The sequence below is a fragment of the Panulirus ornatus genome, chromosome 55 (genome assembly GCF_036320965.1).
Source record: "Panulirus ornatus isolate Po-2019 chromosome 55, ASM3632096v1, whole genome shotgun sequence".
Classification (NCBI taxonomy): Eukaryota; Metazoa; Arthropoda; class Malacostraca; order Decapoda; family Palinuridae; genus Panulirus; species Panulirus ornatus.
This window is the reverse complement of record NC_092278.1, coordinates 27,102,550-27,125,664: the sequence shown is the minus strand read 5'-3', so window position 1 is coordinate 27,125,664 and position 23,115 is coordinate 27,102,550. Positions and strand designations below refer to the sequence as shown.

Sequence of the window (23,115 nt, the reverse complement as noted above, 5' to 3'; positions counted from 1 at the left end):
TTTAGGTGAGGCAGGTCACAGTCTAGAAATTGGCCTCATAGTTAAAATATGTATATATTACAGAGAAGCTCAAAAAACAATGAGAAATGCAATGCAGGAGATGGTATTGAGTGAGACTCCATTAATCAAGTATTGAAACCAGAAATTTAATATAATCTGGACACTGTGTGGGGACCTGTGTAACACAGGGATATTCAGCCTTCACTTTTTGTGTAGTTATATGTATTTGATGTTATTGCATGGTTGCAACACAAACCAAAAAATTTATAATCCAAGACTTCTCTCTTGCCTTTTCAGAAAATGGTCTAATATAAATGGCCTTATTTTTTCTAGCCTTTGGCTGAGAAAAAAGGTGCTGCTGTAATTTCTTCTGGTAAGTAAGATTGGAGTGAACTTCACCAGAAGTGGAGTCTCATTCACTCAGTTTTCTTTAAAAAGATATTGGCTCTGTGCACAAAAATATGGATGACCTGTCTCAAATTTAGAAGACACTGCCTGAAATTTAACATCTGAGAGGAGACACTTAATGTGGCCCACCGGACCTTCCTTTGAAAACTACTTGAAATGTGATGTAATAAAGCTGATGATGTGTTTTGATTCAATTGGCAAATAATTACAGAGTTAATTTGAATGTTTGAATTCACTGGAAAGAATTACTGAAGCAATCTAAAAGTTTGGTTGACCTGTCTGTAAATACAGTATAGCTGAATCAAGATAAAAATGCGAGAAATTATTTCTCTGATGGATAATAGCATACTCGCCACAGTTGCATGTGGTGAATATTTATTCTTCATTGCCTCTTTTTATAATTTGCAACACTTTCTCAGTCACAAGATCCTTCAGGCATTGCTTCATTTTTCTTTAAGATTAATCCTTTCATATTTATAATTTGTTTCCTCTCTTTTGTCCCTGCAACTGCTTTCCCTAGCTTCTATGTACTTACCTACATAGGCTCATTTTTATTAGCTTGACTTATAATGCTCTCAGGTTACACTCATCTCAATATAATAGACACACCAAATCTCTGTTTATTTATTTATTTTGCTTTGTCGCTGTCTCCCACGTTAGCAAGGTAGCGCAAGGAAACAGACAAAAGAATGGCCCAACCCACCCACATACACATGTATATACATACACGTCCACACACGCAAATATACATACCTAAACATCTCAACGTATACATATATATACACACACAGACATATACATATATAACTATGTACATAGTTCATACTGTCTGCCTTTATTCATTCACATCGCCACCTCGCCACAATGAAATAACAACCCCCTTCCCCTCATGTGTGCGAGGTAACGCTAGGAAAAGACAACAAAGGCCACATTTGTTCACACTCAGTCTCTAGGTGTCATTTAATAATGCACCGAAACCACAGCTCCCTTTCCACATCCAGGCCCCACACAACTTTCCATGGCTTACCCCAGATGCTTCACATGCCCTGGTTCAATCCATTGACAGCACGTCGACCCCGGTATACCACATCGTTCCAATTCACTCTCTTCCTTGCACGCCTTTCACCCTCCTGCATGTTCAGGCCCCGATCACTCAAAATCTTTTTCACTCCATCTTTCCACCTCCAATTTGGTCTCCCACTTCTCCTCATTCCCTCCACCTCTGACACATAAATCCTCTTTGTCAATCTTTCCTCACTCTTTCTCTCCATATGACCAAACCATTTCAAAACACCCTCTTCTGCTCTTTCAGCCACACTCTTTTTATTACCACACATCTTTCTTACCCTATTATTACTTACTCGATCAAACCACCTCACACCACATATTGTCCTCAAACACCTCATTTTCAGCACATCCACCCTCCTGCGCACAACTCTATCCATAGCCCATGCCTCGCAACCACATAGCATTGTTGGAACCACTATTCCTTCAAACATACCCATTTTTGCTTTCAGAGATAATGTTCTTGACTTCCACACATTCTTCAACGCTCCCAGAATTTTCACCCCCTCCCCCACCCTATGATTCACTTCCGCTTTCATGGTTCCATCCCTGCCAAATCCACCAAATCTCTAAAAGAATGATTATGCTACTAGTGTCGGTCTCAAAAATGAGGGAATGGTAAATAACCATAATGATTCATGATGTTTAGGTCCTTGCCACTCTGCCCATACTGCAAGAGGCACTTTATGCAGATTTGATAAGACATTTTAAGCCTGCAGATATAAGGGTAATTTATGGTAGCAAAAATATAGAATCAGTTTTCTTGTGTAATGTTCATGGGTAAATTAATTGAGATTAATATTATCATTTTTTTCATGGAATGATTTGAGAAATACTGAAAACATGTTTGATTTATACAGTGAAATATCTTTAGTTCATCACTGTTGCCAATCTTTTGATTTTTCTGAATTGTAGACTTTGAGCATATCCAATTAGTCTGATGGTTTAGCAGACATAAAAGTCTGAAAACACTGGATATTTCCAAATTTTTCCCCAATGCATGTTCACTTGCAATTTATGAATTTCACATGTTAGGGAAGTAGCACCAAGAACAGTCAATGAAATAGCCTCATTTGCTCACATCCACTTTCTAGCTTTCATGTTTAATGCACTGAGACCAGAGCCCCTATCTATAACTTGGCTCCACAGATCTTCCCTTGGTTTCTACCTACTACTTCATGTTCCCTGGTTCAGTGGTTTGGACATTTGGAAAGAATGAGTGAGGAAAGGTTGACAAAGAGGATATATGTGTTAGAGGTGTACAGAACAAGAAGTGAGAGACCAAATTGGAGGTGGAAAATTGAGGTGAAAAAGATTTTTAGCAATCAGGGTTTGAATATATAGGAGGGTGAGAGGTGTGCAAGGAATAGAGTGAATTGGAATGATGTAGCATGCCGGGGTTGACGTGCTGTCAATGGACTGAACCAGGGCATGAGAAGCATCTGGGGTAAACCATGGAAAGATTTGTGGGGCCAGGACATGGATAGGGAGCTGTGGTTTCGGTGCATTACACATAACAGCTGGAGATTGAGTGTAAACGAATGTTGGCCTTTTTGTCTGTTTTCCTGGTGCCACCTCGCCAAAGCAGGGGGTAGCAATGCTGTTTCCTGTGGGGCAGAGTAACAACAAGAATGGATGAAAGCAAGCAAGTACAAATATGTACATTTGTATGTATGTATGTGTATGTATATGTGCGTATGTGGGCATTTATATATATATGTGTGTATACGAGTGGATGAGCCATTCTTCGTCTGTTTCCTGGTGCTACCCCGCTGACAGGGGAAACAACAATTAAGTATAATAGAGACTTAGTGTGAAAGGATGTGGCCTCTTTTGTCCTTTCCGTGCGCTCCCTCGCTGAACTAGGGGATGCTATTTCCTGTGTGGTGGGGTAGCAATGGGAACAGATGAAGGCAGCAAATATGAATATGTACAGGTGTATATATGTATGTGTCTGTGTATGTTGTAAGTATAATAATGATGATAATAATAATAATAATAATAATGATAATAATAATAATGGTGATGTGAGAGGGAGATGGAGTGAGTATTTTGAAGGTTTGTTGAATGTGTTTGATGATAGAGTGGCAGATATAGGGTGTTTTGGTCGAGGTGGTGTGCAAAGTGAGAGGGTTAGGGAAAATGATTTGGTAAACAGAGAAGAGGTAGTAAAAGCTTTGCGGAAGATGAAAGCCGGCAAGGCAGCAGGTTTGGATGGTATTGCAGTGGAATTTATTAAAAAAGGGGGTGACTGTATTGTTGACTGGTTGGTAAGGTTATTTAATGTATGTATGACTCATGGTGAGGTGCCTGAGGATTGGCGGAATGCGTGCATAGTGCCATTGTACAAAGGCAAAGGGGATAAGAGTGAGTGCTCAAATTACAGAGGTATAAGTTTGTTGAGTATTCCTGGTAAATTATATGGGAGGATATTGATTGAGAGGGTGAAGGCATGTACAGAGCATCAGATTGGGGAAGAGCAGTGTGGTTTCAGAAGTGGTAGAGGATGTGTGGATCAGGTGTTTGCTTTGAAGAATGTATGTGAGAAATACTTAGAAAAGCAAATGGATTTGTATGTAGCATTTATGGATCTGGAGAAGGCATATGATAGAGTTGATAGAGATGCTCTGTGGAAGGTATTAAGAATATATGGTGTGGGAGGCAAGTTGTTAGAAGCAGTGAAAAGTTTTTATCGAGGATGTAAGGCATGTGTACGTGTAGGAAGAGAGGAAAGTGATTGGTTCTCAGTGAATGTAGGTTTGCGGCAGGGGTGTGTGATGTCTCCATGGTTGTTTAATTTGTTTATGGATGGGATGGTTAGGGAGGTGAATGCAAGAGTTTTGGAAAGAGGGGCAAGTATGAAGTCTGTTGGGGATGAGAGAGCTTGGGAAGTGAGTCAGTTGTTGTTCGCTGATGATACAGTGCTGGTGGCTGATTCATGTGAGAAACTGCAGAAGCTGGTGACTGAGTTTGGTAAAGTGTGTGAAAGAAGAAAGTTAAGAGTAAATGTGAATAAGAGCAAGGTTATTAGGTACAGTAGGGTTGAGGGTCAAGTCAATTGGGAGGTGAGTTTGAATGGAGAAAAACTGGAGGAAGTGAAGTGTTTTAGATATCTGGGAGGGGATCTGGCAGCGGATGGAACCATGGAAGCGGAAGTGGATCATAGGGTGGGGGAGGGGGCGAAAATTCTGGGAGCCTTGAAGAATGTGTGGAAGTCGAGAACATTATCTCGGAAAGCAAAAATGGGTATGTTTGAAGGAATAGTGGTTCCAACAATGTTGTATGGTTGCGAGGCGTGGGCTATGGATAGAGTTGTGCGCAGGAGGATAGATGTGCTGGAAATGAGATGTTTGAGGACAATGTGTGTTGTGAGGTGGTTTGATCGAGTAAGTAACGTAAGGGTAAGAGAGATGTGTGGAAATAAAAAGAGCGTTGTTGAGAGAGCAGAAGAGGATGTTTTGAAATGGTTCGGGCACATGGAGAGAATGAGTGAGGAAAGATTGGCCAAGAGAATATATGTGTCGGAGGTGGAGGGAACGAGGAGAAGAGGGAGACCAAATTGGAGGTGGAAAGATGGAGTGAAAAAGATTTTGTGTGATCGGGGCCTGAACATGCAGGAGGGTGAAAGGAGGGCAAGGAATAGAGTGAATTGGAGCGATGTGGTATACCGGGGTTGACGTGCTGTCGGTGGATTGAATCAAGACATGTGAAGCGTCTGGGGTAAACCATGGAAGGCTGTGTAGGTATGTGTATTTTCGTGTGAGGACGTATGTATATACATGTGTATGGGGGTGGGTTGGGCCATTTCTTTCGTCTGTTTCCTTGCGCTACCTCGCAAACGCGGGAGACAGCGACAAAGCAAAAAAAAAAAAAAATAATAATAATAATAATGATAAAGAGAAAAGAAGAGAGAATGTTGGGGTGAAGAGAGTGGTGAGAGTAAGTGAGCTTGGGAAGGAGACTTGTGTGAGGAAGTACCAGGAGAGACTGAGTACAGAATGGAAAAAGGTGAGAACAAAGGATGAAAGGGGAGTGGGGGAGGAATGGGATGTAATTAGGGAAGCAGTGATGGCTTGCGCAAAAGATGCTTGTGGCATGAGAAGCATGGGAGATGGGCAGATTAGAAAGGGTAGTGAGTGGTGGGATAAAGAAGGAATATTATTAGTGAGAGTCGAGAGAGGCATTTGGATGATTTCTGCAGGGAAATGCTACAAATGAGTGGGAGATGTATAAAAGAAAGAGGCAGGAGGTCAAGAGAAAGGTGCAAGAGGTGAAAAAGGGCAAATGAGAGTTGGGGTGAGAGTATCATTAAATTTTAGGGAGAATAAAAAGATGTTTTGGAAGGAGATACATAAAATGCATAAGACAAGGGAACAAATGAGAACTTCAGTGAAGGGGGCTAATGGGGAGGTGATAACAAGTAGTGGTGATGTGATAAGGAGATGGAGTGAGTATTTTGAAGGTTTGTTGAATGTGTTTGATGATGGAGTGGCAGATATGGGGTGTTTTGGTCAAGGTGGTGTGCAAAGTGAGAGGGTTAGGGAGAATGATTTGGTAAACAGAGAAGAGGTAGTAAAAGCTTTGTGGAAGATGAAAGCCGGCAAGGCAGCGGGTTTGGATGGTATTGCAGTGCAATTTATTATAAAAGGGGGTGATTGTATTCTTGACTGGTTGGTAAGGTTATTTAATGTATGTATGACTCATGGTGAGGTGCCTGAAGATTGGCGGAATGCTTGCATAGTGCCATTGTACAGAGGCAAAGAGGATAAAAGTGAGTGCTCAAATTACAGAGGTATAAGTTTGTTGAGTATTCTGGTAAATTATATGGGAGGGTATTGATTGAGAGGGTGAAGGCATGTACAGAGCATCAGATTGGGGAAGAACAGTGTGGTTTCAGAAGTGGTAGAGGATGTGTGGATCAGGTGTTTGCTTTGAAGAATGTATGTGAGAAATACTTAGAAAAGCAAATGGATTTGTATGTAGCATTTATGGATCTGGAGAAGGCATATGATACAGTTGATAGAGATGCTCTGTGGAAGGCATTAAGAATATAAGGTGTGGGAGGCAAGTTGTTAGAAGCAGTGAAAAGTTTTTATCGAGGATGTAAGGCATGTGTACGTGTAGGAAGAGAGGAAATTGATTAGTTCTCAGTGAATGTAGGTTTGCGGCAGGGGTGTGTGATGTCTCCATGGTTGTTGAATTTGTTTATGGATGGGGTTGTTAGGGAGGTGAATGCAAGAGTTTTGGAAAGAGGGGCAAGTATGCAGTCTGTTGTGGATGAGAGAGCTTGGGAAATGAGTCAGTTGTTGTTCACTTATGATACAGCGCTGGTGGCTGATTCGTGTGAGAAGCTGCAAAAGCTGGTGACTGAGTTCGGTAAAGTGTGTGAAAGAAGAAAGCTGAGAGTAACTGTGAATAAGAGCAAGGTTATTAGTTACAGTAGGGTTGAGGGACAAGTCAATTGTCCCTCCATGAAGTGAGTCAGTTGTTGTTTGCAGATGATACAGTGCTGGTGGCTGATTTGTGTGAGAAACTGCAGAAGCTGGCAACTGAGTTTGGTAAAGTATGTGAAAGAAGAAAGCTGAGAGTAAATGTGAATAAGAGCAAGGTTATTAGGTTCAGCAGGGTTGAGGGACAAGTCAACTGGGAGGTAAGTTTGAATGGAGAAAAACTGGAGGAAGTGAGGTGTTTTAGATATCTGGGAGTGGATTTGGCAGCAGACGGAACCATGGAAGTGGAAGTGAATCATAGGGTGGGGAGGGGGCAAATGTTCTGGGAGCGTTGAGGAATGTGTGGAAGTCAAGAACATTATCTCGGAAAGCAAAAATGGGTATGTTTGAAGGAATAGTGGTTCCAACAATGTTATATGGTCGCGAGATGTGGGCTATGGATAGAGTTGTGCGCAGGAGGGTGGATGTGCTGGAAATGAGATGTTTGAGGACAATATGTGGTGTGAGGTGGTTTGATCGAGTAAGTAATGTAAGAGTAAGAGAGATGTGTGGTAATAAAAAGTGTGTGTTTGAGAGAAGAGAAGAGGGTGTTTTGAAATGGTTTGGTCACATGGAGAGAATGAGTGAGGAAAGATTGATCAAGAGGATATATGTGTCAGAGGTGGAGGGAATGAGAAGTGGGAGACCAAATTGGAGGTGGAAAGATGGAGTGAAAAAAATTTTGAGTGATTGGGGCCTGAACATGCAGGAGGGTGAAAGGCATGCAAGGAATAGAGTGAATTGGAACGATGTGGTATACCAGGGTCGACGTGCTGTCATTGGATTGAACCAATGTGTGGATCAGGTGTTTGCTTTGAAGAATGTATGTGAGAAATACTTAGAAAAGCAAATGGATTTGTATGTAGCATTTATGGATCTGGAGAAGGCATATGATAGAGTTGATAGAGATGCTCTGTGGAATGTATTAAGAATATATGGTGTGGGAGGAAAGTTGTTAGAAGCAGTGAAAAGTTTTTATCGAGGATGTAAGGCATGTGTACGTGTAGGAAGAGAGGAAAGTGATTGGTTCTCAGTAAATGTAGGTTTGCGGCAGGGGTGTGTGATGTCTCCATGGTTGTTTAATTTGTTTATGGATGGGGTTGTTAGGGAGGTAAATGCAAGAGTTTTGGAAAGAGGGACAAGTATGAAGTCTGTTGGGGATGAGAGAGCTTGGGAAGTGAGTCAGTTGTTGTTCGCTGATGATACAGCGCTGGTGGCTGATTCATGTGAGAAACTGCAGAAGCTGGTGACTGAGTTTGGTAAAGTGTGTGGAAGAAGAAAGTTAAGAGTAAATGTGAATAAGAGCAAGGTTATTAGGTACAGTAGGGTTGAGGGTCAAGTCAATTGGGAGGTGAGTTTGAATAGAGAAAAACTGGAGGAAGTGAAGTGTTTTAGATATCTGGGAGTGGATCTGTCAGCGGATGGAACCATGGAAGCGGAAGTGGATCATAGGGTGGGGGAGGGGGCGAAAATTCTGGGGGCCTTGAAGAATGTGTGGAAGTCGAGAACATTATCTCGGAAAGCAAAAATGGGTATGTTTGAAGGAATAGTGGTTCCAACAATGTTGTATGGTTGCGAGGCGTGGGCTATGGATAGAGTTGTGCGCAGGAGGATGGATGTGCTGGAAATGAGATGTTTGAGGACAATGTGTGGTGTGAGGTGGTTTGATCGAGTGAGTAACGTAAGGGTAAGAGAGATGTGTGGAAATAAAAAGAGCGTGGTTGAGAGAGCAGAAGAGGGAGTTTTGAAGTGGTTTGGGCACATGGAGAGAATGAGTGAGGAAAGATTGACCAAGAGGATATATGTGTCGGAGGTGGAGGGAACGAGGAGAAGAGGGAGACCAAATTGGAGGTGGAAAGATGGAGTGAAAAAGATTTTGTGTGATCGGGGCCTAAACATGCAGGAGGGTGAAAGGAGGGCAAGGAATAGAGTGAATTGGAGCGATGTGGTATACCGGGGTTGACGTGCTGTCAGTGGACTGAATCAAGGCATGTGAAGTGTCTGGGGTAAACCATGGAAAGCTGTGTAGGTATGTATATTTGCGTGTGTGGACGTATGTATATACATGTGTATGGGGGGGGTTGGGCCATTTCTTTCGTCTGTTTCCTTGCGCTACCTCGCAAACGCGGGAGACAGCGACAAAGTATAATAAGAAAAAATAAATAAAAATATATATATATATATATATATATATATATATATATATATATATATATATATATATATATATATATACACACATATACATATTTACACATGTATATAATTCATACTGTCTGCCCTTATTCATTCCCGTCACCACCCTGCCACACATGAAATGAGAACCCCTTCCCCCTGCATGTGCGCAAGGTAGCGCTAGGAAAAGACAACAAAGGCCACATTCGTTCACACTCCATCTAGCTGTCATGTATAATGCACTGAAACCACAGCTCCCTTTCTACATCCAAGCCCGACAAAACTTTCCATAGTTTACCCCAGACGCTTTACATGCCCTGGTTCAATTCACTGACAGCACGTCGACCCCGGTATACCACATTGTTCCAATTCACTCTATTCCTTGCACACCTTTCACCCTCCTGCATGTACAGGCCCTGATCACTCAAAATTTTTATCACTCCATCTTTCCACCTGCAAGTGTCTCCCACTTCGCCTCGTTCCCTCCACCTCTGACACATATATCCTCTTTGTCAATCTTTCCTCGCTCATTCTCTCCACGTGACCAAACCATTTCAAAACACCCTCTTCTGCTCTCAACCACACCCTTTTTATTACCACACATCTTACCCTTTCATTACTTACTTGATCAAACCACCTCACACCATAGATTGTCCTAAAACATCTCATTTCCAGCACATCCTCCCTTTTCCGCACAACTCTATCTATAGCCCACGCCTCGCAACCATATAATATTGTTGGAACGACTATTCCTTCAAACATACCCATTTTTGCTTTCCAAGGTAATGTTCTTGACTTCCACACCTTTTTCAACACTCTGAGAACTTTCAATCCCTCCTCCACACTATGATTCACCTCCCCTTCCATGGTTCCATCCTCTGCCAAATCCACTTCCAGATATCTAAAACACTTTAGTTCCTCCAGTTTTTCTCTATTCAAACTTACCTCCCAATTGACTTGTCCGTCAACCCTATTGTACCTAATAACCTTGCTCTTATTCACATTTACTCTTAGATTTCTTCTTTCACGCACTTTACCAAACTCAGTCACCAGTTTCTGCAGTTTCTCACCCAAATCACATACATAGACACATCAACATATACATACACATGTACATATTCATACTTGCTTGCCTTCGATCCATGCCTACTACCGCCCTGCCCCACAGGAAACAGCATTCCTGCCTCCCGCTTCAGCAAGATACCGCCAGGAAAACAGACAAAAAAGGCCACATAGTCTCTAGCTGTCATGTGTAATGCACCGATTCCACAGCTCCCTATCCATATTCAGGCCCCAGAAACCTTTCCATGGCTTACCCTAAACTTTTTCACATGCCCTCGTTCAGTTTATTGATGGCACATCTATCCCAGTATACCATCTTTCCAATGCTCTCTCTCTTTTAGTGCTATAACAGTTGTAAACAAGAAAATCATCGGTGCTTATCTCTAGTGCAAGTTCATGTGGGCTTTGAACAACTGACAATACATTTACATGAAATCCAAGTGCCTGGGTGGACAAATTCTATTCAAAAGCTATAATGTTTGCATTCATATATAAAGTTTAGTGTTTAAGTGTGTGTAAACAATAAGAAGTACATGCTTTAATGATATTTTATATTGACCTACAGTAAAGAATTTTGTCGACACTAATGTAGATTAAAATACAGTCCTGCACAGTGTCCTGATTTTTTTTTTTTCTGTAGATGTACTATACTTTTGAATTTAAAGTTTCAGTATGATGATTTATAGTAGAATCTGGCAACACTGTGCATAGGATATAGTAGGTGTCATGAATCAAAACAGACTGTCTGTTCGTAAAGATAATCATAACAGTTCTAAAGTTATTTTCATAAAGTAAGGTAGGAATGGACTTATTAGCAAGAAAATGGATTGGGGGAAGAGTTCAGAACACACCCCATTTAGTATTATGTTGAAACAGGTCTGCAGGGAGAGGTAAGGAACATCATCCAGTTGCTGTTTGGTATTATTTCATTGACTATCTGTTGATTGTATCAATTTATGAATTACACAAGTGTGATATTATTACTTTTGGCAAAAGTGATCTCGTTTCAAGTAAACAATCTCTTCTTTAATTATACAGTTACTTTTGCTATTTTTGCATAGTTTCTTAGTTATAATGATTGCTTGATATATCCTTTTACCAAACGTTGGAGTAAGTTTAATGACATGTAAAGTTAGATGATTGACCTTACTTTTACAATCATCAACCATGACTGTATCACATTGAGGGAGTAATTTCTTTTTTGATTGTAAATTAACTTTCTTAGCTTTAGCGAATTTCTTAGTTATAATGATTTTTCTCTCTTTCATACTTTTTCACTATTTCCCACATTAGCAAGGTAGCACCAAGAACTAACAAAGAAAAGGCCCCATTCACTTACATCCATTCTCTTGTTGTCATGTAATGTGCTAAAACCACAGCATATTATCTGAGCATACATAACCTTTTTCACTCCATCCTTCCATCTCCAATTCAGCCTTTTCACTTTTCCTTGTGCTCTCCACTTTTGACACGTGCCCTTTTTGTCAGCCTCGCCTTATTTATTCTCTTCATATGTCCACCAATTTATCAAAGACTCTTCGTTTCTCTCAACCATACTGTTCTTCTTATTACTATTCTCTCTCTCTCTCTCTCTCTCTCTCTCTCTCTCTCTCTCTCTCTCTCTCTCTCTCTCTCTCTCTCTCTCTCTCTCCCTCCCTCCCTCCCTCCCTCATTGTCAATCACCCAGTCAACCATCCTCGCACCATATATTGTCCTCATACATTTAATTTCTGTCACATTCACCTTCATCCATACTTTCCCATCTTATAGCCCATGCCTCACATCTGGACAACTGTTAGGATTGCTGTACCTTCAAACACACCCATTTTTATTTTTGCATTCCCAGACAGTAACATCTCTTTCCACTCATTCCTCAGTGTTCCTAGTACCTTTGACCCCTTACACACCCAGTGACTGATGTCAGCTTCCATGATTTTATTCACTGCCATGTCTATTCCGAGGTATCTAAAACACTTCACTTCCTTCAAATTTTCTCATTCAAACTCACACCCTAACTGTTTTTTTTGCAATATCATATCTAATAACCTTTCTTTCATTTTAGTTACTTTCAAGTCTCTCCACACAGACACAAACTTAGATGCCCACTTCTGCAGTTTGTGACTTGAAAATGTCATCAGTAAGCCACTACTGACTTACCTCCAAGTACCCCTTTCCCCAAACAGACTCCATACCTGTGCCACTCTCCCAGGCCCTTGCATTCATCTCCTTCACCACCCCATCTGTAAAGAAATTAGGTGGACAATGGTGATATCTTGCACCCCTGCTGCAAATGCAAACCCGCCTTCACCTGGAACCACTCTCCCTCATCTCTAATTACTTTCATACATGCCTTACTTTCCAGAGAAAACTTCTTACTGCTTTTAATTGCTTTTCTCCCATACCATATATAATATAACTTCTTCCAAAAAGCATTTCTGTTAATTATATCATGTACCTCCCCAAGACCTATAAATGTCACATATAAATCTTACTGTTTCTCTGGCTGTTACACACATTTTTCAAAGCAAACACCTTATCCTCACATTCTCTATGCCTCCTGAAACCACATTATTCTTCCTCAGTCTGATAATCTGTGCATGCTATCATCCTCTCAGTCATTACTTTTCCTTACAACTTGCCAGGTTTTCTCAGCAAATTTATATGTCTGTGATTTGAACTCTCACATTTGTTCTCTTTGCCTTTAAAGTGACACTCTACATGCATTTTGCCAATCTTCAGGCACCTCACCAAAATCCATACATACATTGTAGATTCTTACTAACCAGTCAACAGCATAAGAAATGTATAGCAACATCATCAGCTGCAGCCATCTTGTCACATTTCATATTAGGCAAGGCTTTCACCACCATTTTTATTTTCACCAAACCACTTTCCATGACTCATTTCCCATTTCTCCATGACCCAAACACACTATGTCTAACTCCAAGTTATCACAAACATTCAATAGTCCTTCAAGATACTTTATCTCTTCTTCACCCCATCAGCATATCCCCACTTCCCCCCCTTCATTGATGTTCCTATTTGTTATCTAGTTTTTCTTGCACTGTTAAACTCTTTCCAAAACATTTTCTTGTTTTCACAGAAGTTTGCTGATACTCTTTTTCAGCCTCTTCCTCTTAACATCAGGGCACTCCCTTTTTGTACATCTCCCAGTCACGTACACCATCCCTGTAAATACTTCCCAACCACCTTTCATTTCTCTTTCACTGGTAACTTTATCACTCACTTCCCTTTTTTATCTGGTCCCGTCCCACCTCCTGCATACCACATACTTCTCTTGTACATACCAGCACTGCTTCCCTAAATATGTTCCATTCCACAGCTGCTCCCTTAGATTGGTTTACACTTACCTTTTGTCATTTTATGCTCAGTATCTCCTTATATTTCTTCTAACTAGCCTTTTTATTGAGCTCACTTACTTTCACCATCCTTCTCACCCATATCATTTCCTCTTTTCCAAAAGTCTTCTCAAGTCTTCGCCCTCTCCTCCACCAGGTAATGATCAGACATCCCACCAATTGCCTATCTCAGCACATTCACTTCTGAGAGTCTCACTTGTGGATGCCTGTCAGTTATGTATTCAAGTAATGCCCACCTACTAACTTTCCAGCTCCACATATACCTATATATGTCCCCCTCTTTAAGCCAGGTATTCCAAGTCACCAGTCCTTTTTAGCACACAACTCCACAGGCTGTACACCCATTCTATTAACCTTCCTGAATAGTTACCCTATACCCCTCAGTTATACCTTCATACATTACCCACTTATGCATTTTAATCACCCATCAGTGATACCCATTCACTTGCATCAAAACTGCTGACACTCTCAGCTGCTTCCAAAACACTTACCTCTCTGCATCATCCCTTTTATGTCCTGGTGTGTATGCACTAATATTCTTCCACCTCCTGTAACCACTTTCATATTTACCCTCATCATTCACTTAAACTCTTTTACACATTACCACAACTCTGTCTTCAGCAGTAATATTACCCCTTCTTTTGATCTTGCACTCACACCAACCTTTATTTTACCCCTAAGACATTCCCAAACTATTCTTCCTCCTTACCTTTGAGCTTTGTGTCACTCAAGAGCTAGAACCTCAAGGGTTCCTTTCCGTAAAGAGCATTCTACATATCTTTCCATTTTCTCATCTTGGTTACATCCACACTTTCAAACACCCCACCCTGAACCTTTAAGGAGGAGGGTTTCCCTAGTTCCAACTTACAGAAATTGAAATACAAGAAGGGGAGACTTTCCAGCCACCGACTCCTACTAGTCTTAAATCCTTCAACAACATGTAGAGAGTACACGAGTAGTCTTTTTTACCTATATATCATTTTATCACATATTGCTCTAAATTTCATGAAACTTGAGCATAAAATGTATATAATTGTAAACGTATACATAAACAAGTCACGGAGTTCAGTGATTGCTCCTGTGGCCAAGCTTGGCTAACTGTTGGGGACCCAAACAACCACAGCACTTGACAGCAGAGTGGCAATTTTTTTTTTTATAATTGAAATTTTACCAAAGTAGTGTCCTCCCCCACCCTATACTATGTATTGCTGGATCAAAGACATTTCACTGTGTATTATTAATTGTTTATTGATCTTAGTTTTAACCTTAAGATATGTTACATGCTTTTTTGATATTTACACTGCTCAAATTTGCCAGGGGCTTTAATCTGTTGTATGTATGTTTATCTTTATTCATAGAGTACTTTTTTGTGCTGCTTGTATATGCTCTTCCATAGAGATACCAACTTTACCATATAAATTGTTATATAGAATATTAAGATTATTTTTTTTCATTTTATTTACAGACATAATGAACTTTTTTTATCAGCATCAGTTAACTGTATGAGCATAACTAGTTGTCAGAGATTTTTTTGTGAATTTGTAGCCTCATTATGTAATTGTATATTTCCATGTGTGTTGCATGCAAGTTTAGCCCTGCATCTTTTTCATTACTTGAAGTTACACTTTAGGGTAAGAGTTTCTCAATTAGTGCACGAGACCAAGAGCGAAGGAAGGGTGACACTTCTGTTGAACGAGGAACTATGGGACTGTTACAATATAAGGAGCAAGTTCAGCATTGATTTGTGTTAGAATGAGAGTAGACTGCAAAAGAAATGAGTGATTCTTAGTACTTGTGTATTTGATAATGAGAGGAATGTTGTCTCTCTCCTTATGACCTGAGTGAGCACTGGTATTTTTGATGAATCAGATCCAAACCCACCACCTTGCCAGCTTTCATCTTCTACAAAGCTTTCACTCCCTCTTTTATGTTTACCAAAACCATTCTCCCTGACCCTCTCACTCCGCACACACCCTGACCAAAACACCCTATATCTACCACTCTTAGCATCAAACACATTCAACAAGCCTTCAAAATGCTCACTCCATCTCCTCGCTTCATCACTACTTGTCATTACCTCCCCATTTGCCCCCTTCACCGATGTTCTCATTTTTTCTCCTGTCTTATGCGTGTTATTTACCTCCCTCCAAAACATCTTTTTATTCTCCCTACAATGTGAGATAACAAAAAATGTGGTTAAGAGAGCAGAAGAGGGTGTGTTGAAATGGTTTGGACATTTGGAGAGAATGAGTGGGGAAAGATTAACAAAGAGCAGTTGGTGCCTAAACATGCAGGAGGGTGAAAGGTATGCACAGAAGAGAGTGAATTGGAGTGATGCAGTATACCGGGGTTGACGCGTTGTCAGTGGAATGAAACAGGGCAAGTGAAGCATCTGGGGTAAACTATGGAAAGGTCTGTGGGGCCTGGGTGTGGATAGGAAGCTGTAGTTTCGATGCATTACACATGTCAGCTAGAGAAGGAGTGTGAATGGATGCTGCCTTTTTTCGTCTGTTTCCTGGCGCTACCTCACTGACCTTGGGTTGGCAATGCTGTTTCTTGTGGGGCGGGAATGGATGAAGGCAAGCAAGTATAAGTATGTATATGTATGTATGTGTACATGTGTGTGTATGTATGAGAGTTGGGGTGAGAGATTATCATTAAATTTTAGGGAGAATAAAAAGATGTTTTGGAAGGAGGTAAATAAGGTGCATAAGACAAGGGAACGGAGGTAAATAAAGTGCATAAGACAAGGGAATGGAGGTAAATAAAGTGCATAAGACGGGAACAAATGGGAACTTCAATGCAGGGGGCTAATGGGGAGGTGATAACAAGTAGTGGTGATGTGAGAAGGAGATGGAGTGAGTATTTTCAAGGTTTGTTGAATGTGTTTAATGATAGAGTGGCAGATACAGGGTGTTTTGGTTGAGGTTCTGTGCAAAGTGAGAGGGTTAGGGAGAATGGTAAACAGAGAAGAGGTAGTAAAAGCTTTGCAGAAGATGAAAGCCGGCAAGGCAGCGGGTTTGGATGGTATTGCAGTGGAATTTATTAAAAATGGGGTGACTGTATTGTTGACTGGTTGGTGAGGTTATTTAATGTATGTATGACTCATGGTGAGGTGCCTGAGGATTGGCGAAATGCTTGCCTAGTGCCATTGTACAAAGGCAAAGGGGATAAAAGTGAGTGCTCAAATTACAGAGGTATAAGTTTGTTGAGTATTCCTGGTAAATTATATGGGAGGGTATTGATTGAGAGGGTGAAGGCATGTACAGAGCATCAGACTGGGGAAGAGCAGTGTGGTTTCAGAAGTGGTAGAGGATGTGTGGATCAGGTGTTTGCTTTGAAGAATGTATGTGAGAAATACTTAGAAAAGCAAATGGAGTTGTATGTAGCATTTATGGATCTGGAGAAGGCATATGATAGAGTTGATAGAGATGCTCTGTGGAAGGTATTAAGAATATATGGTGTGGGAGGCAAGTTGTTAAAAGCAGTGAAAAGTTTTTATCAAGGATGTAAGGCATGTGTACGTGTAGGAAGAGAGGAAAGTGATTGGTTCTCAGCAAATGTTGGTTTGCGGCAGGGGTGTGTGATGTCTCCATGGTTATTTAATTTGTTTATGGATGGGATTGTTAGGGAGGTGAATGCAAGAGTTTTGGAAAGGGGCAAGTATGCAGTCTGTTGTGGATGAGAGAGCTTGGGAAGTGAATCAGTTGTTGTTCGCTGATGATACAGCGCTGGTGGCTGATTTGTGTGAGAAACTGCAGAAGCTGGTGATTGAGTTTTGTAAAGTGTGTGAAAGAAGAAAGCTGAGAGTAAATGTGAATAAGAGTAAGGTTATTAGGTACAATATGGTTGAGGGACAAGTCAGTTGGGAGGTAAGTTTGAATGGAAAAAAAAACTGGAGGAAGTGAAGTGTTTTAGATATCTGGGAGTGGATTTGGCAGGCGGATGGAACCATGGAAGTGGAAGTGAATCATAGGGTGGGGGAGGGGGCGAAAGTTCTGGGAGCATTGAAGAATGTGTGGAAGTCGAGAACATTATCTCGGAAAGTAAAAATGGATATCTTTGAAGGAATACTGGTTCCAACAATGTTATATGGTTGTTAGGCATGGGCTATAGATAGAGTTGTGTGGAGGAGGGTGGATGTGCTGGAAATGAGATGTTTGAGGAGAACTTGTGGTGTGAGGTGGTTTGATCGAGTAAGTAATGTAAGAGAGATGTGTGGTAATAAAAAGAGTGTGGTTGAGAGAGCAGAAGAAGGTGTTTTGTAATGGTTTGGTCACATGGAGAGAATGAGGGAGGAAAGATTGACCAAGAAGATATATGTGTCAGAGGTGGAGGGAATGAGAAGTGGGAGACCAAATTGGAGGTGGAAAGATGGAGTGACAAAGATTTTGAGTGATTGGGGCCTGAGCATGCAGGAGAGTGAAAGGCATGCAAGGAATAGAGTGAATTGGAACGATGTGGTATACCGAGGTCGAGGTGCTGTCAGTGGATTGAACCAGGGCATATGAAGCATCTGGGGTAAACCATGGAAAGTTCTGTGGGGCCTGGATGTGGAAAGGGAGCTGTGGTTTCGGGGCATTATTACATGACAGCTAGAGACTGAGTGTGAACGAATGGGGCTTTTGTTGTCTTCTTAGCGCTACCTCGCACACATGAGGGGAAGGGGGTTGTTATTTCATGTGTGGCAGGGTGGCGATGGGAATGAATAAAGGCAGACTATGAATTATGTACATGTCTGTATATGTGTATGTCTGTGTGTGTATATATATGTATACGTTGAGATGTATAGGTATGTATATTTGCGTGTGTGGACATGTATGTATATACATGTGTATGTGGGTGGGGTGGGCCATTTTTTCGTCTGTTTCCTTGCGCTACCTCGCAAACGCGGGAGACAGCGACAAAGCAAAAATATATATATATATATATATATATATTTTTTTTTTTTTTTTTTTTTTTTTTTTTTTCCCAAAAGAAGGAACAGAGAAGGGGGCCAGGTGAGGATATTCCCTCAAAGGCCCAGTCCTCTGTTCTTAGCGCTACCTCGCTAATGCGGGAAATGGCGAATAGTATGAAAAAAAAAAAAAAAATATATATATATATATATATATATATATATATATATATATATATATATATATAGTGATGGGTGATTTGAATGCAAAGGTGAGTAATGTGGCAGTTGAGGGAATAATTGGTATACATGGGGTGTTCAGTGTTGTAAATGGAAATGGTGAAGAGCTTGTAGATTTATGTGCTGAAAAAGGACTGATGATTGGGAATACCTGGTTTAAAAAGCGAGATATACATAAGTATACTTATGTAAGTAGGAGAGATGGCCAGAGAGCGTTATTGGATTATGTGTTAATTGACAGGCGCGCGAAAGAGAGACTTTTGGTTGGTTGGTAAGGTTATTTAATGTATGTATGACTCGTGGTGAGGTGCCTGAGGATTGGCGGAATGCCTGCATAGTGCCATTGTACAAAGGCAAAGGGGACAAAGGTGAGTGCTCAAATTACAGAGGTATAAGTTTGTTGAGTATTCCTGGTAAATTATATGGGAGGGTATTGATTGAGAGGGTGAAGGCATGTACAGAGCATCAAATTGTGGAAGAGCAGTGTGGTTTCAGAAGTGGTAGAGGATGTGTGGATCAGGTGTTTGCTTTGAAGAATGTATGTGAGAAATACTTAGAAAGCAAATGGATTTGTATGTAGCATTTATGGATCTGGAGAAGGCATATGATAAGAGTTGATAGAGATGCTCTGTGGAAGGTATTAAGAATATATGGTGTGGGAGGAAAGTTGTTAGAAGCAGTGAAAAGTTTTTATCGAGGATGTAAGGCATGTGTACCTGTAGGAAGAGAGGAAAGTGATTGGTTCTAAGTGAATGTAGGTTTGCAGCAGGGGTGTGTGATGTCTCCACGGTTGTTTAATTTGTTTATGGATGGGGTTATTAGGGTGGTAAATGCAAGAGTTTTGGAAAGGGGCAAGTATGAAGTCTGTTGGGGACGAGAGAGCTTGGGAAGTGAGTCAGTTGTTGTTCGCTGACGATACAGCGCTGGTGGCTGATTCATGTGAGAAATTGCAGAATCTGGTGACTGAGTGTGGTAAAGTGTGTGGAAGAAGAAAGTTACGAGTAAATGTGAATAAGAGCAAGGTTATTAGGTACAGTAGGGTTGAGGGTCAAGTCAATTGGGAGGTAAGTTTGAATTGAGAAAAACTGGAGGAAGTGATGTGTTTTAGATATCTGGGAGTGGATTTGGCAGCGGATGGAACCATGGAAGTGGAAGTGAATCATAGGTTGGGGGAGGGGGTGAAAATTCTGGGAGCGTTGAAGAGTGTGTGGAAGTTGTGAACATTATCTCGGAAAGCAAAAATGGGTATGTTTGAAGGGATAGTGGTTCCAACAATGTTGTATGGTTGCGAGGCGTGGGCTATGGATAGAGTTGTGCACAGGAGGGTGTATGTGCTGGAAATGAGATGTTTGAGGACAATATGTGGTGTGAGGTGGTTTGATCGAGTAATAATAATAGGGTAAGAGAGATGTGTGGTAATAAAAAGAGTGTGGTTGAGAGAGCAGAAGAGGGTGTTTTGAAATGGTTTGGTCATATGGAGAGAATGAGTGAGGAAAGATTGACAAAGAGGATATATGTGTCAGAGGTGGAGGGAACGAGGAGAAGTGGGAGACCAAATTGGTGGTGGAAAGATGGAGTGAAAAAGATTTTGAGTGATCGGGGCCTGAACATGCAGGAGGGTGAAAGGCGTGCAAGGAATAGAGTGAATTGGAACAATGTGGTATACCGAGGTCGACGTGCTGTCAGTGGATTGAACCAGGGCATGTGAAGTGTCTGGGGTAAACCATGGAAAGTTGTGTGCGGCCTGGATGTGGAAAGGGAGCTGTGGTTTTGGTGCATTATTACATGACAGCTAAAGACTGTCATGTAATAATCTTTTGCGCAAGCCATCACTGCTTCCCTAAATATATCCCATTCCTCCCCCACTCCCCTCACATCATTTACTCTCACCTTTTTCCATTCTGCACTCAATGTCTCCTGGTACTTCCTCACACAAGTCTCCTTTCCAAGCTCACTTACTCTCACCACTCTTTTCACCCCAATATTCTCTCTTCTTTTCTGAAAACCTCTACAAATCTTCACCTTCACCTCCACAAGATAATGATCAGACATCCCTCCAGTTGCACCCCTCAGCAAAGTAACATCCAAATATCTCTCTTTCATGCACCTATCAATTAACACGTAAGCCAATATTGCTCCGGCCATATCTCCTACTTACATACGTATACTTATTTACTTCTCTCTTTTTAAACCAGGTGTTCCCAATCACTAGTCCTTTTTCAGCACACAAATCCACAAACTCTTCACCACTTCCATTTACAACACTAAACACCACACGGATACCAGTTTTACCCTCAGCTGCCACATTACTTACCTTCACATTCAAATCACCCATCACTATAACCCAGTCTCGCGCATCAAAGCTGCTGACACACTCACTTAAGCTTCTCCCCAAAACACTTGCCTCTCATGATCTTTCTTCTCATGACCAGGTGCATAGGCACCAATAATCGCCCATCTCTCTCCATCCACTTTCAGTTTTACCCATAGCAATCTAGAGTTTACTTTCTTACACTCTATCACATACTCGCACAACTCCTGCTTCCGGAGTAGTGCTACCTCTTCCTTTGCTCGTCCTCTCACCAACCCCAGACTTTACTCCCAAGACATTCCCAAACCACTCTTCCCCTTCACCCTTGAGCTTTGTTTCACTCAGAGCCAAAACATCCAGGTTTCTTTCCTCAAACATACTACCTATCTCTCCCTTTTCTCATCTTGGTTACATCCACACACATTTAGACACCCCAATCTGAGCCTTTGAGGAGGATGAGCACTCCCCGCATGACTCTTTCTGTTTCCCCTTTCAGAAAGTTGAAATACAAGGAGGGGAGGGTTTCTCTGTCTCTCTCTCTCTCTCCCCCCCGTCTCCTTTAGTCACCTTCTATGACATGCGGGAATGCGTGGGAAGTATGTCTTTATCCTAAATATGTTACTTTTCTTTTAATCACGCAAGTGGTTTATACAAGATAAGGCATTATTATATAGATTCTTTAATTTTATTCATGAAGACTAATGATTTTTTTTGTTTTTGTATTTCAACAGCCATGACTCCATTGTTTGCATCTCCATAGGCAGGAAATGCATCCCAAAAAGTGTGCAAGTCAGCATCGTAAAACTTTGTTCAGGAAATTATTTCACCAGAAGATCATCTAATGAGTGGAAAAATGTATATTGTCTTGTTCTTTTCCATCTTACCTTATATTCTTGTTCAGTTTTCTTGATTTGAAGACAAACCTTCTTATTGCTCTGTAACAAAGCAAGTTACATTAACATATCTGTCTTTTACCTAGAAGTACTATTATCTTTCAAATATCATAATTAGTGCATTTCTTTACCAAAATTATTACAGTACTTGAATCAAATATTGATTTTATTGAAAAAGGATTATTTGAACATTTTAATAGTTATAAAGTAATTAGTGGTTGTATTTATTTGGTATTTTCTTTCTTTTCATCATTAGTTCTTATTATAAAGATTTAGTTCATGTAGGAACCTATACATATGAGGATTTCTGTATATTTTCTTTAAATTGAATGAAAGCTTAGCATCATGATAGTATTAAAGGAGAGGACCATGTCAGTTTGCAGGGCATATTTGGGGAAGATCAGTTTTTTCAGTAATATATAAATGACCGTAAACTTACAAAAGTGAGTTTTATTTTATCATTGTGGTACTTATATAATATTTGCGAATGCACATCCAGTTAAGTCATGACAACAGTATACTGCTTTTTTTTTTTATCAAAAGAAAATGTATTTTCTCATTGATTGAAAGACTACTAATGGTTAATGTATCTTGTGATGGTTGTTGCCATTATATTTAGCCTTTCGTGAGCCTCTGCTATAGTTAGGATTACTGAACTTTGCCATATATGCTCCATTTAAGTAGGTCACCATGTATGTCAGTCAAGTTTTATTTTATGGATTTTTTTTATATATGTAATATATAATTATATAATTTTCAGAGATAAAAGGAAATAGTTGTAATTTTTTGTTTAAGCATTTGTTATCTTGTGATCAACTCCTATTCTATAAATTTTCTGTACAAATAAATATTCCAGAGTGGATATTTTGTTTGATATCCTAGCATCCATAGTCAGCTGCATTATAAGCTGTACATAGCTGCATCATTAACTGTACAGTCAGCTGCATTATAAGCTTCACAGATTTGCAGCATAAACTGTACACAGCTGCATTATAAACTACACAGCTGCATTATATGCTGTACATAGCTGCATCATAAGCTGTATACAGTCAGCTGCATTATAAGCTGTACATAGCTGCACCATATACAGTCAGCTGCATTATGCTATAATCAGCTGCATTGTAAGCTGTACTGTCGGCTGCATCAAAAGCTGTACACAGTCAGTGGCATTATAAACTGTACAGTCAGCTGCATT

General features: G+C 40.5%; 1 protein-coding gene across 2 annotated transcripts in view; it reads left to right on the top strand.

Annotated features, from left to right (window-relative positions):
- Pp2A-29B (Protein phosphatase PP2A regulatory subunit A) overlaps window positions 1–22,782 on the top strand; it is a 134,478-nt gene extending 111,696 nt beyond the window's left edge. The window contains exons 12-13 of one of the 2 annotated variants that reach the window (XR_011716705.1): window positions 298–373; window positions 21,759–22,782. Coding sequence is in view for 1 of the 2 variants with exons in the window: in XM_071693299.1 (XP_071549400.1) it covers window positions 21,759–21,787 (29 nt within the window). In the remaining variant the exon portion in view is untranslated. The remainder of the gene's footprint in view (window positions 1–297; window positions 374–21,758) is intronic. The other variant, XM_071693299.1, reaches the window with a different exon arrangement.
- The last annotated feature ends 333 nt before the right edge of the window (window positions 22,783–23,115 follow it).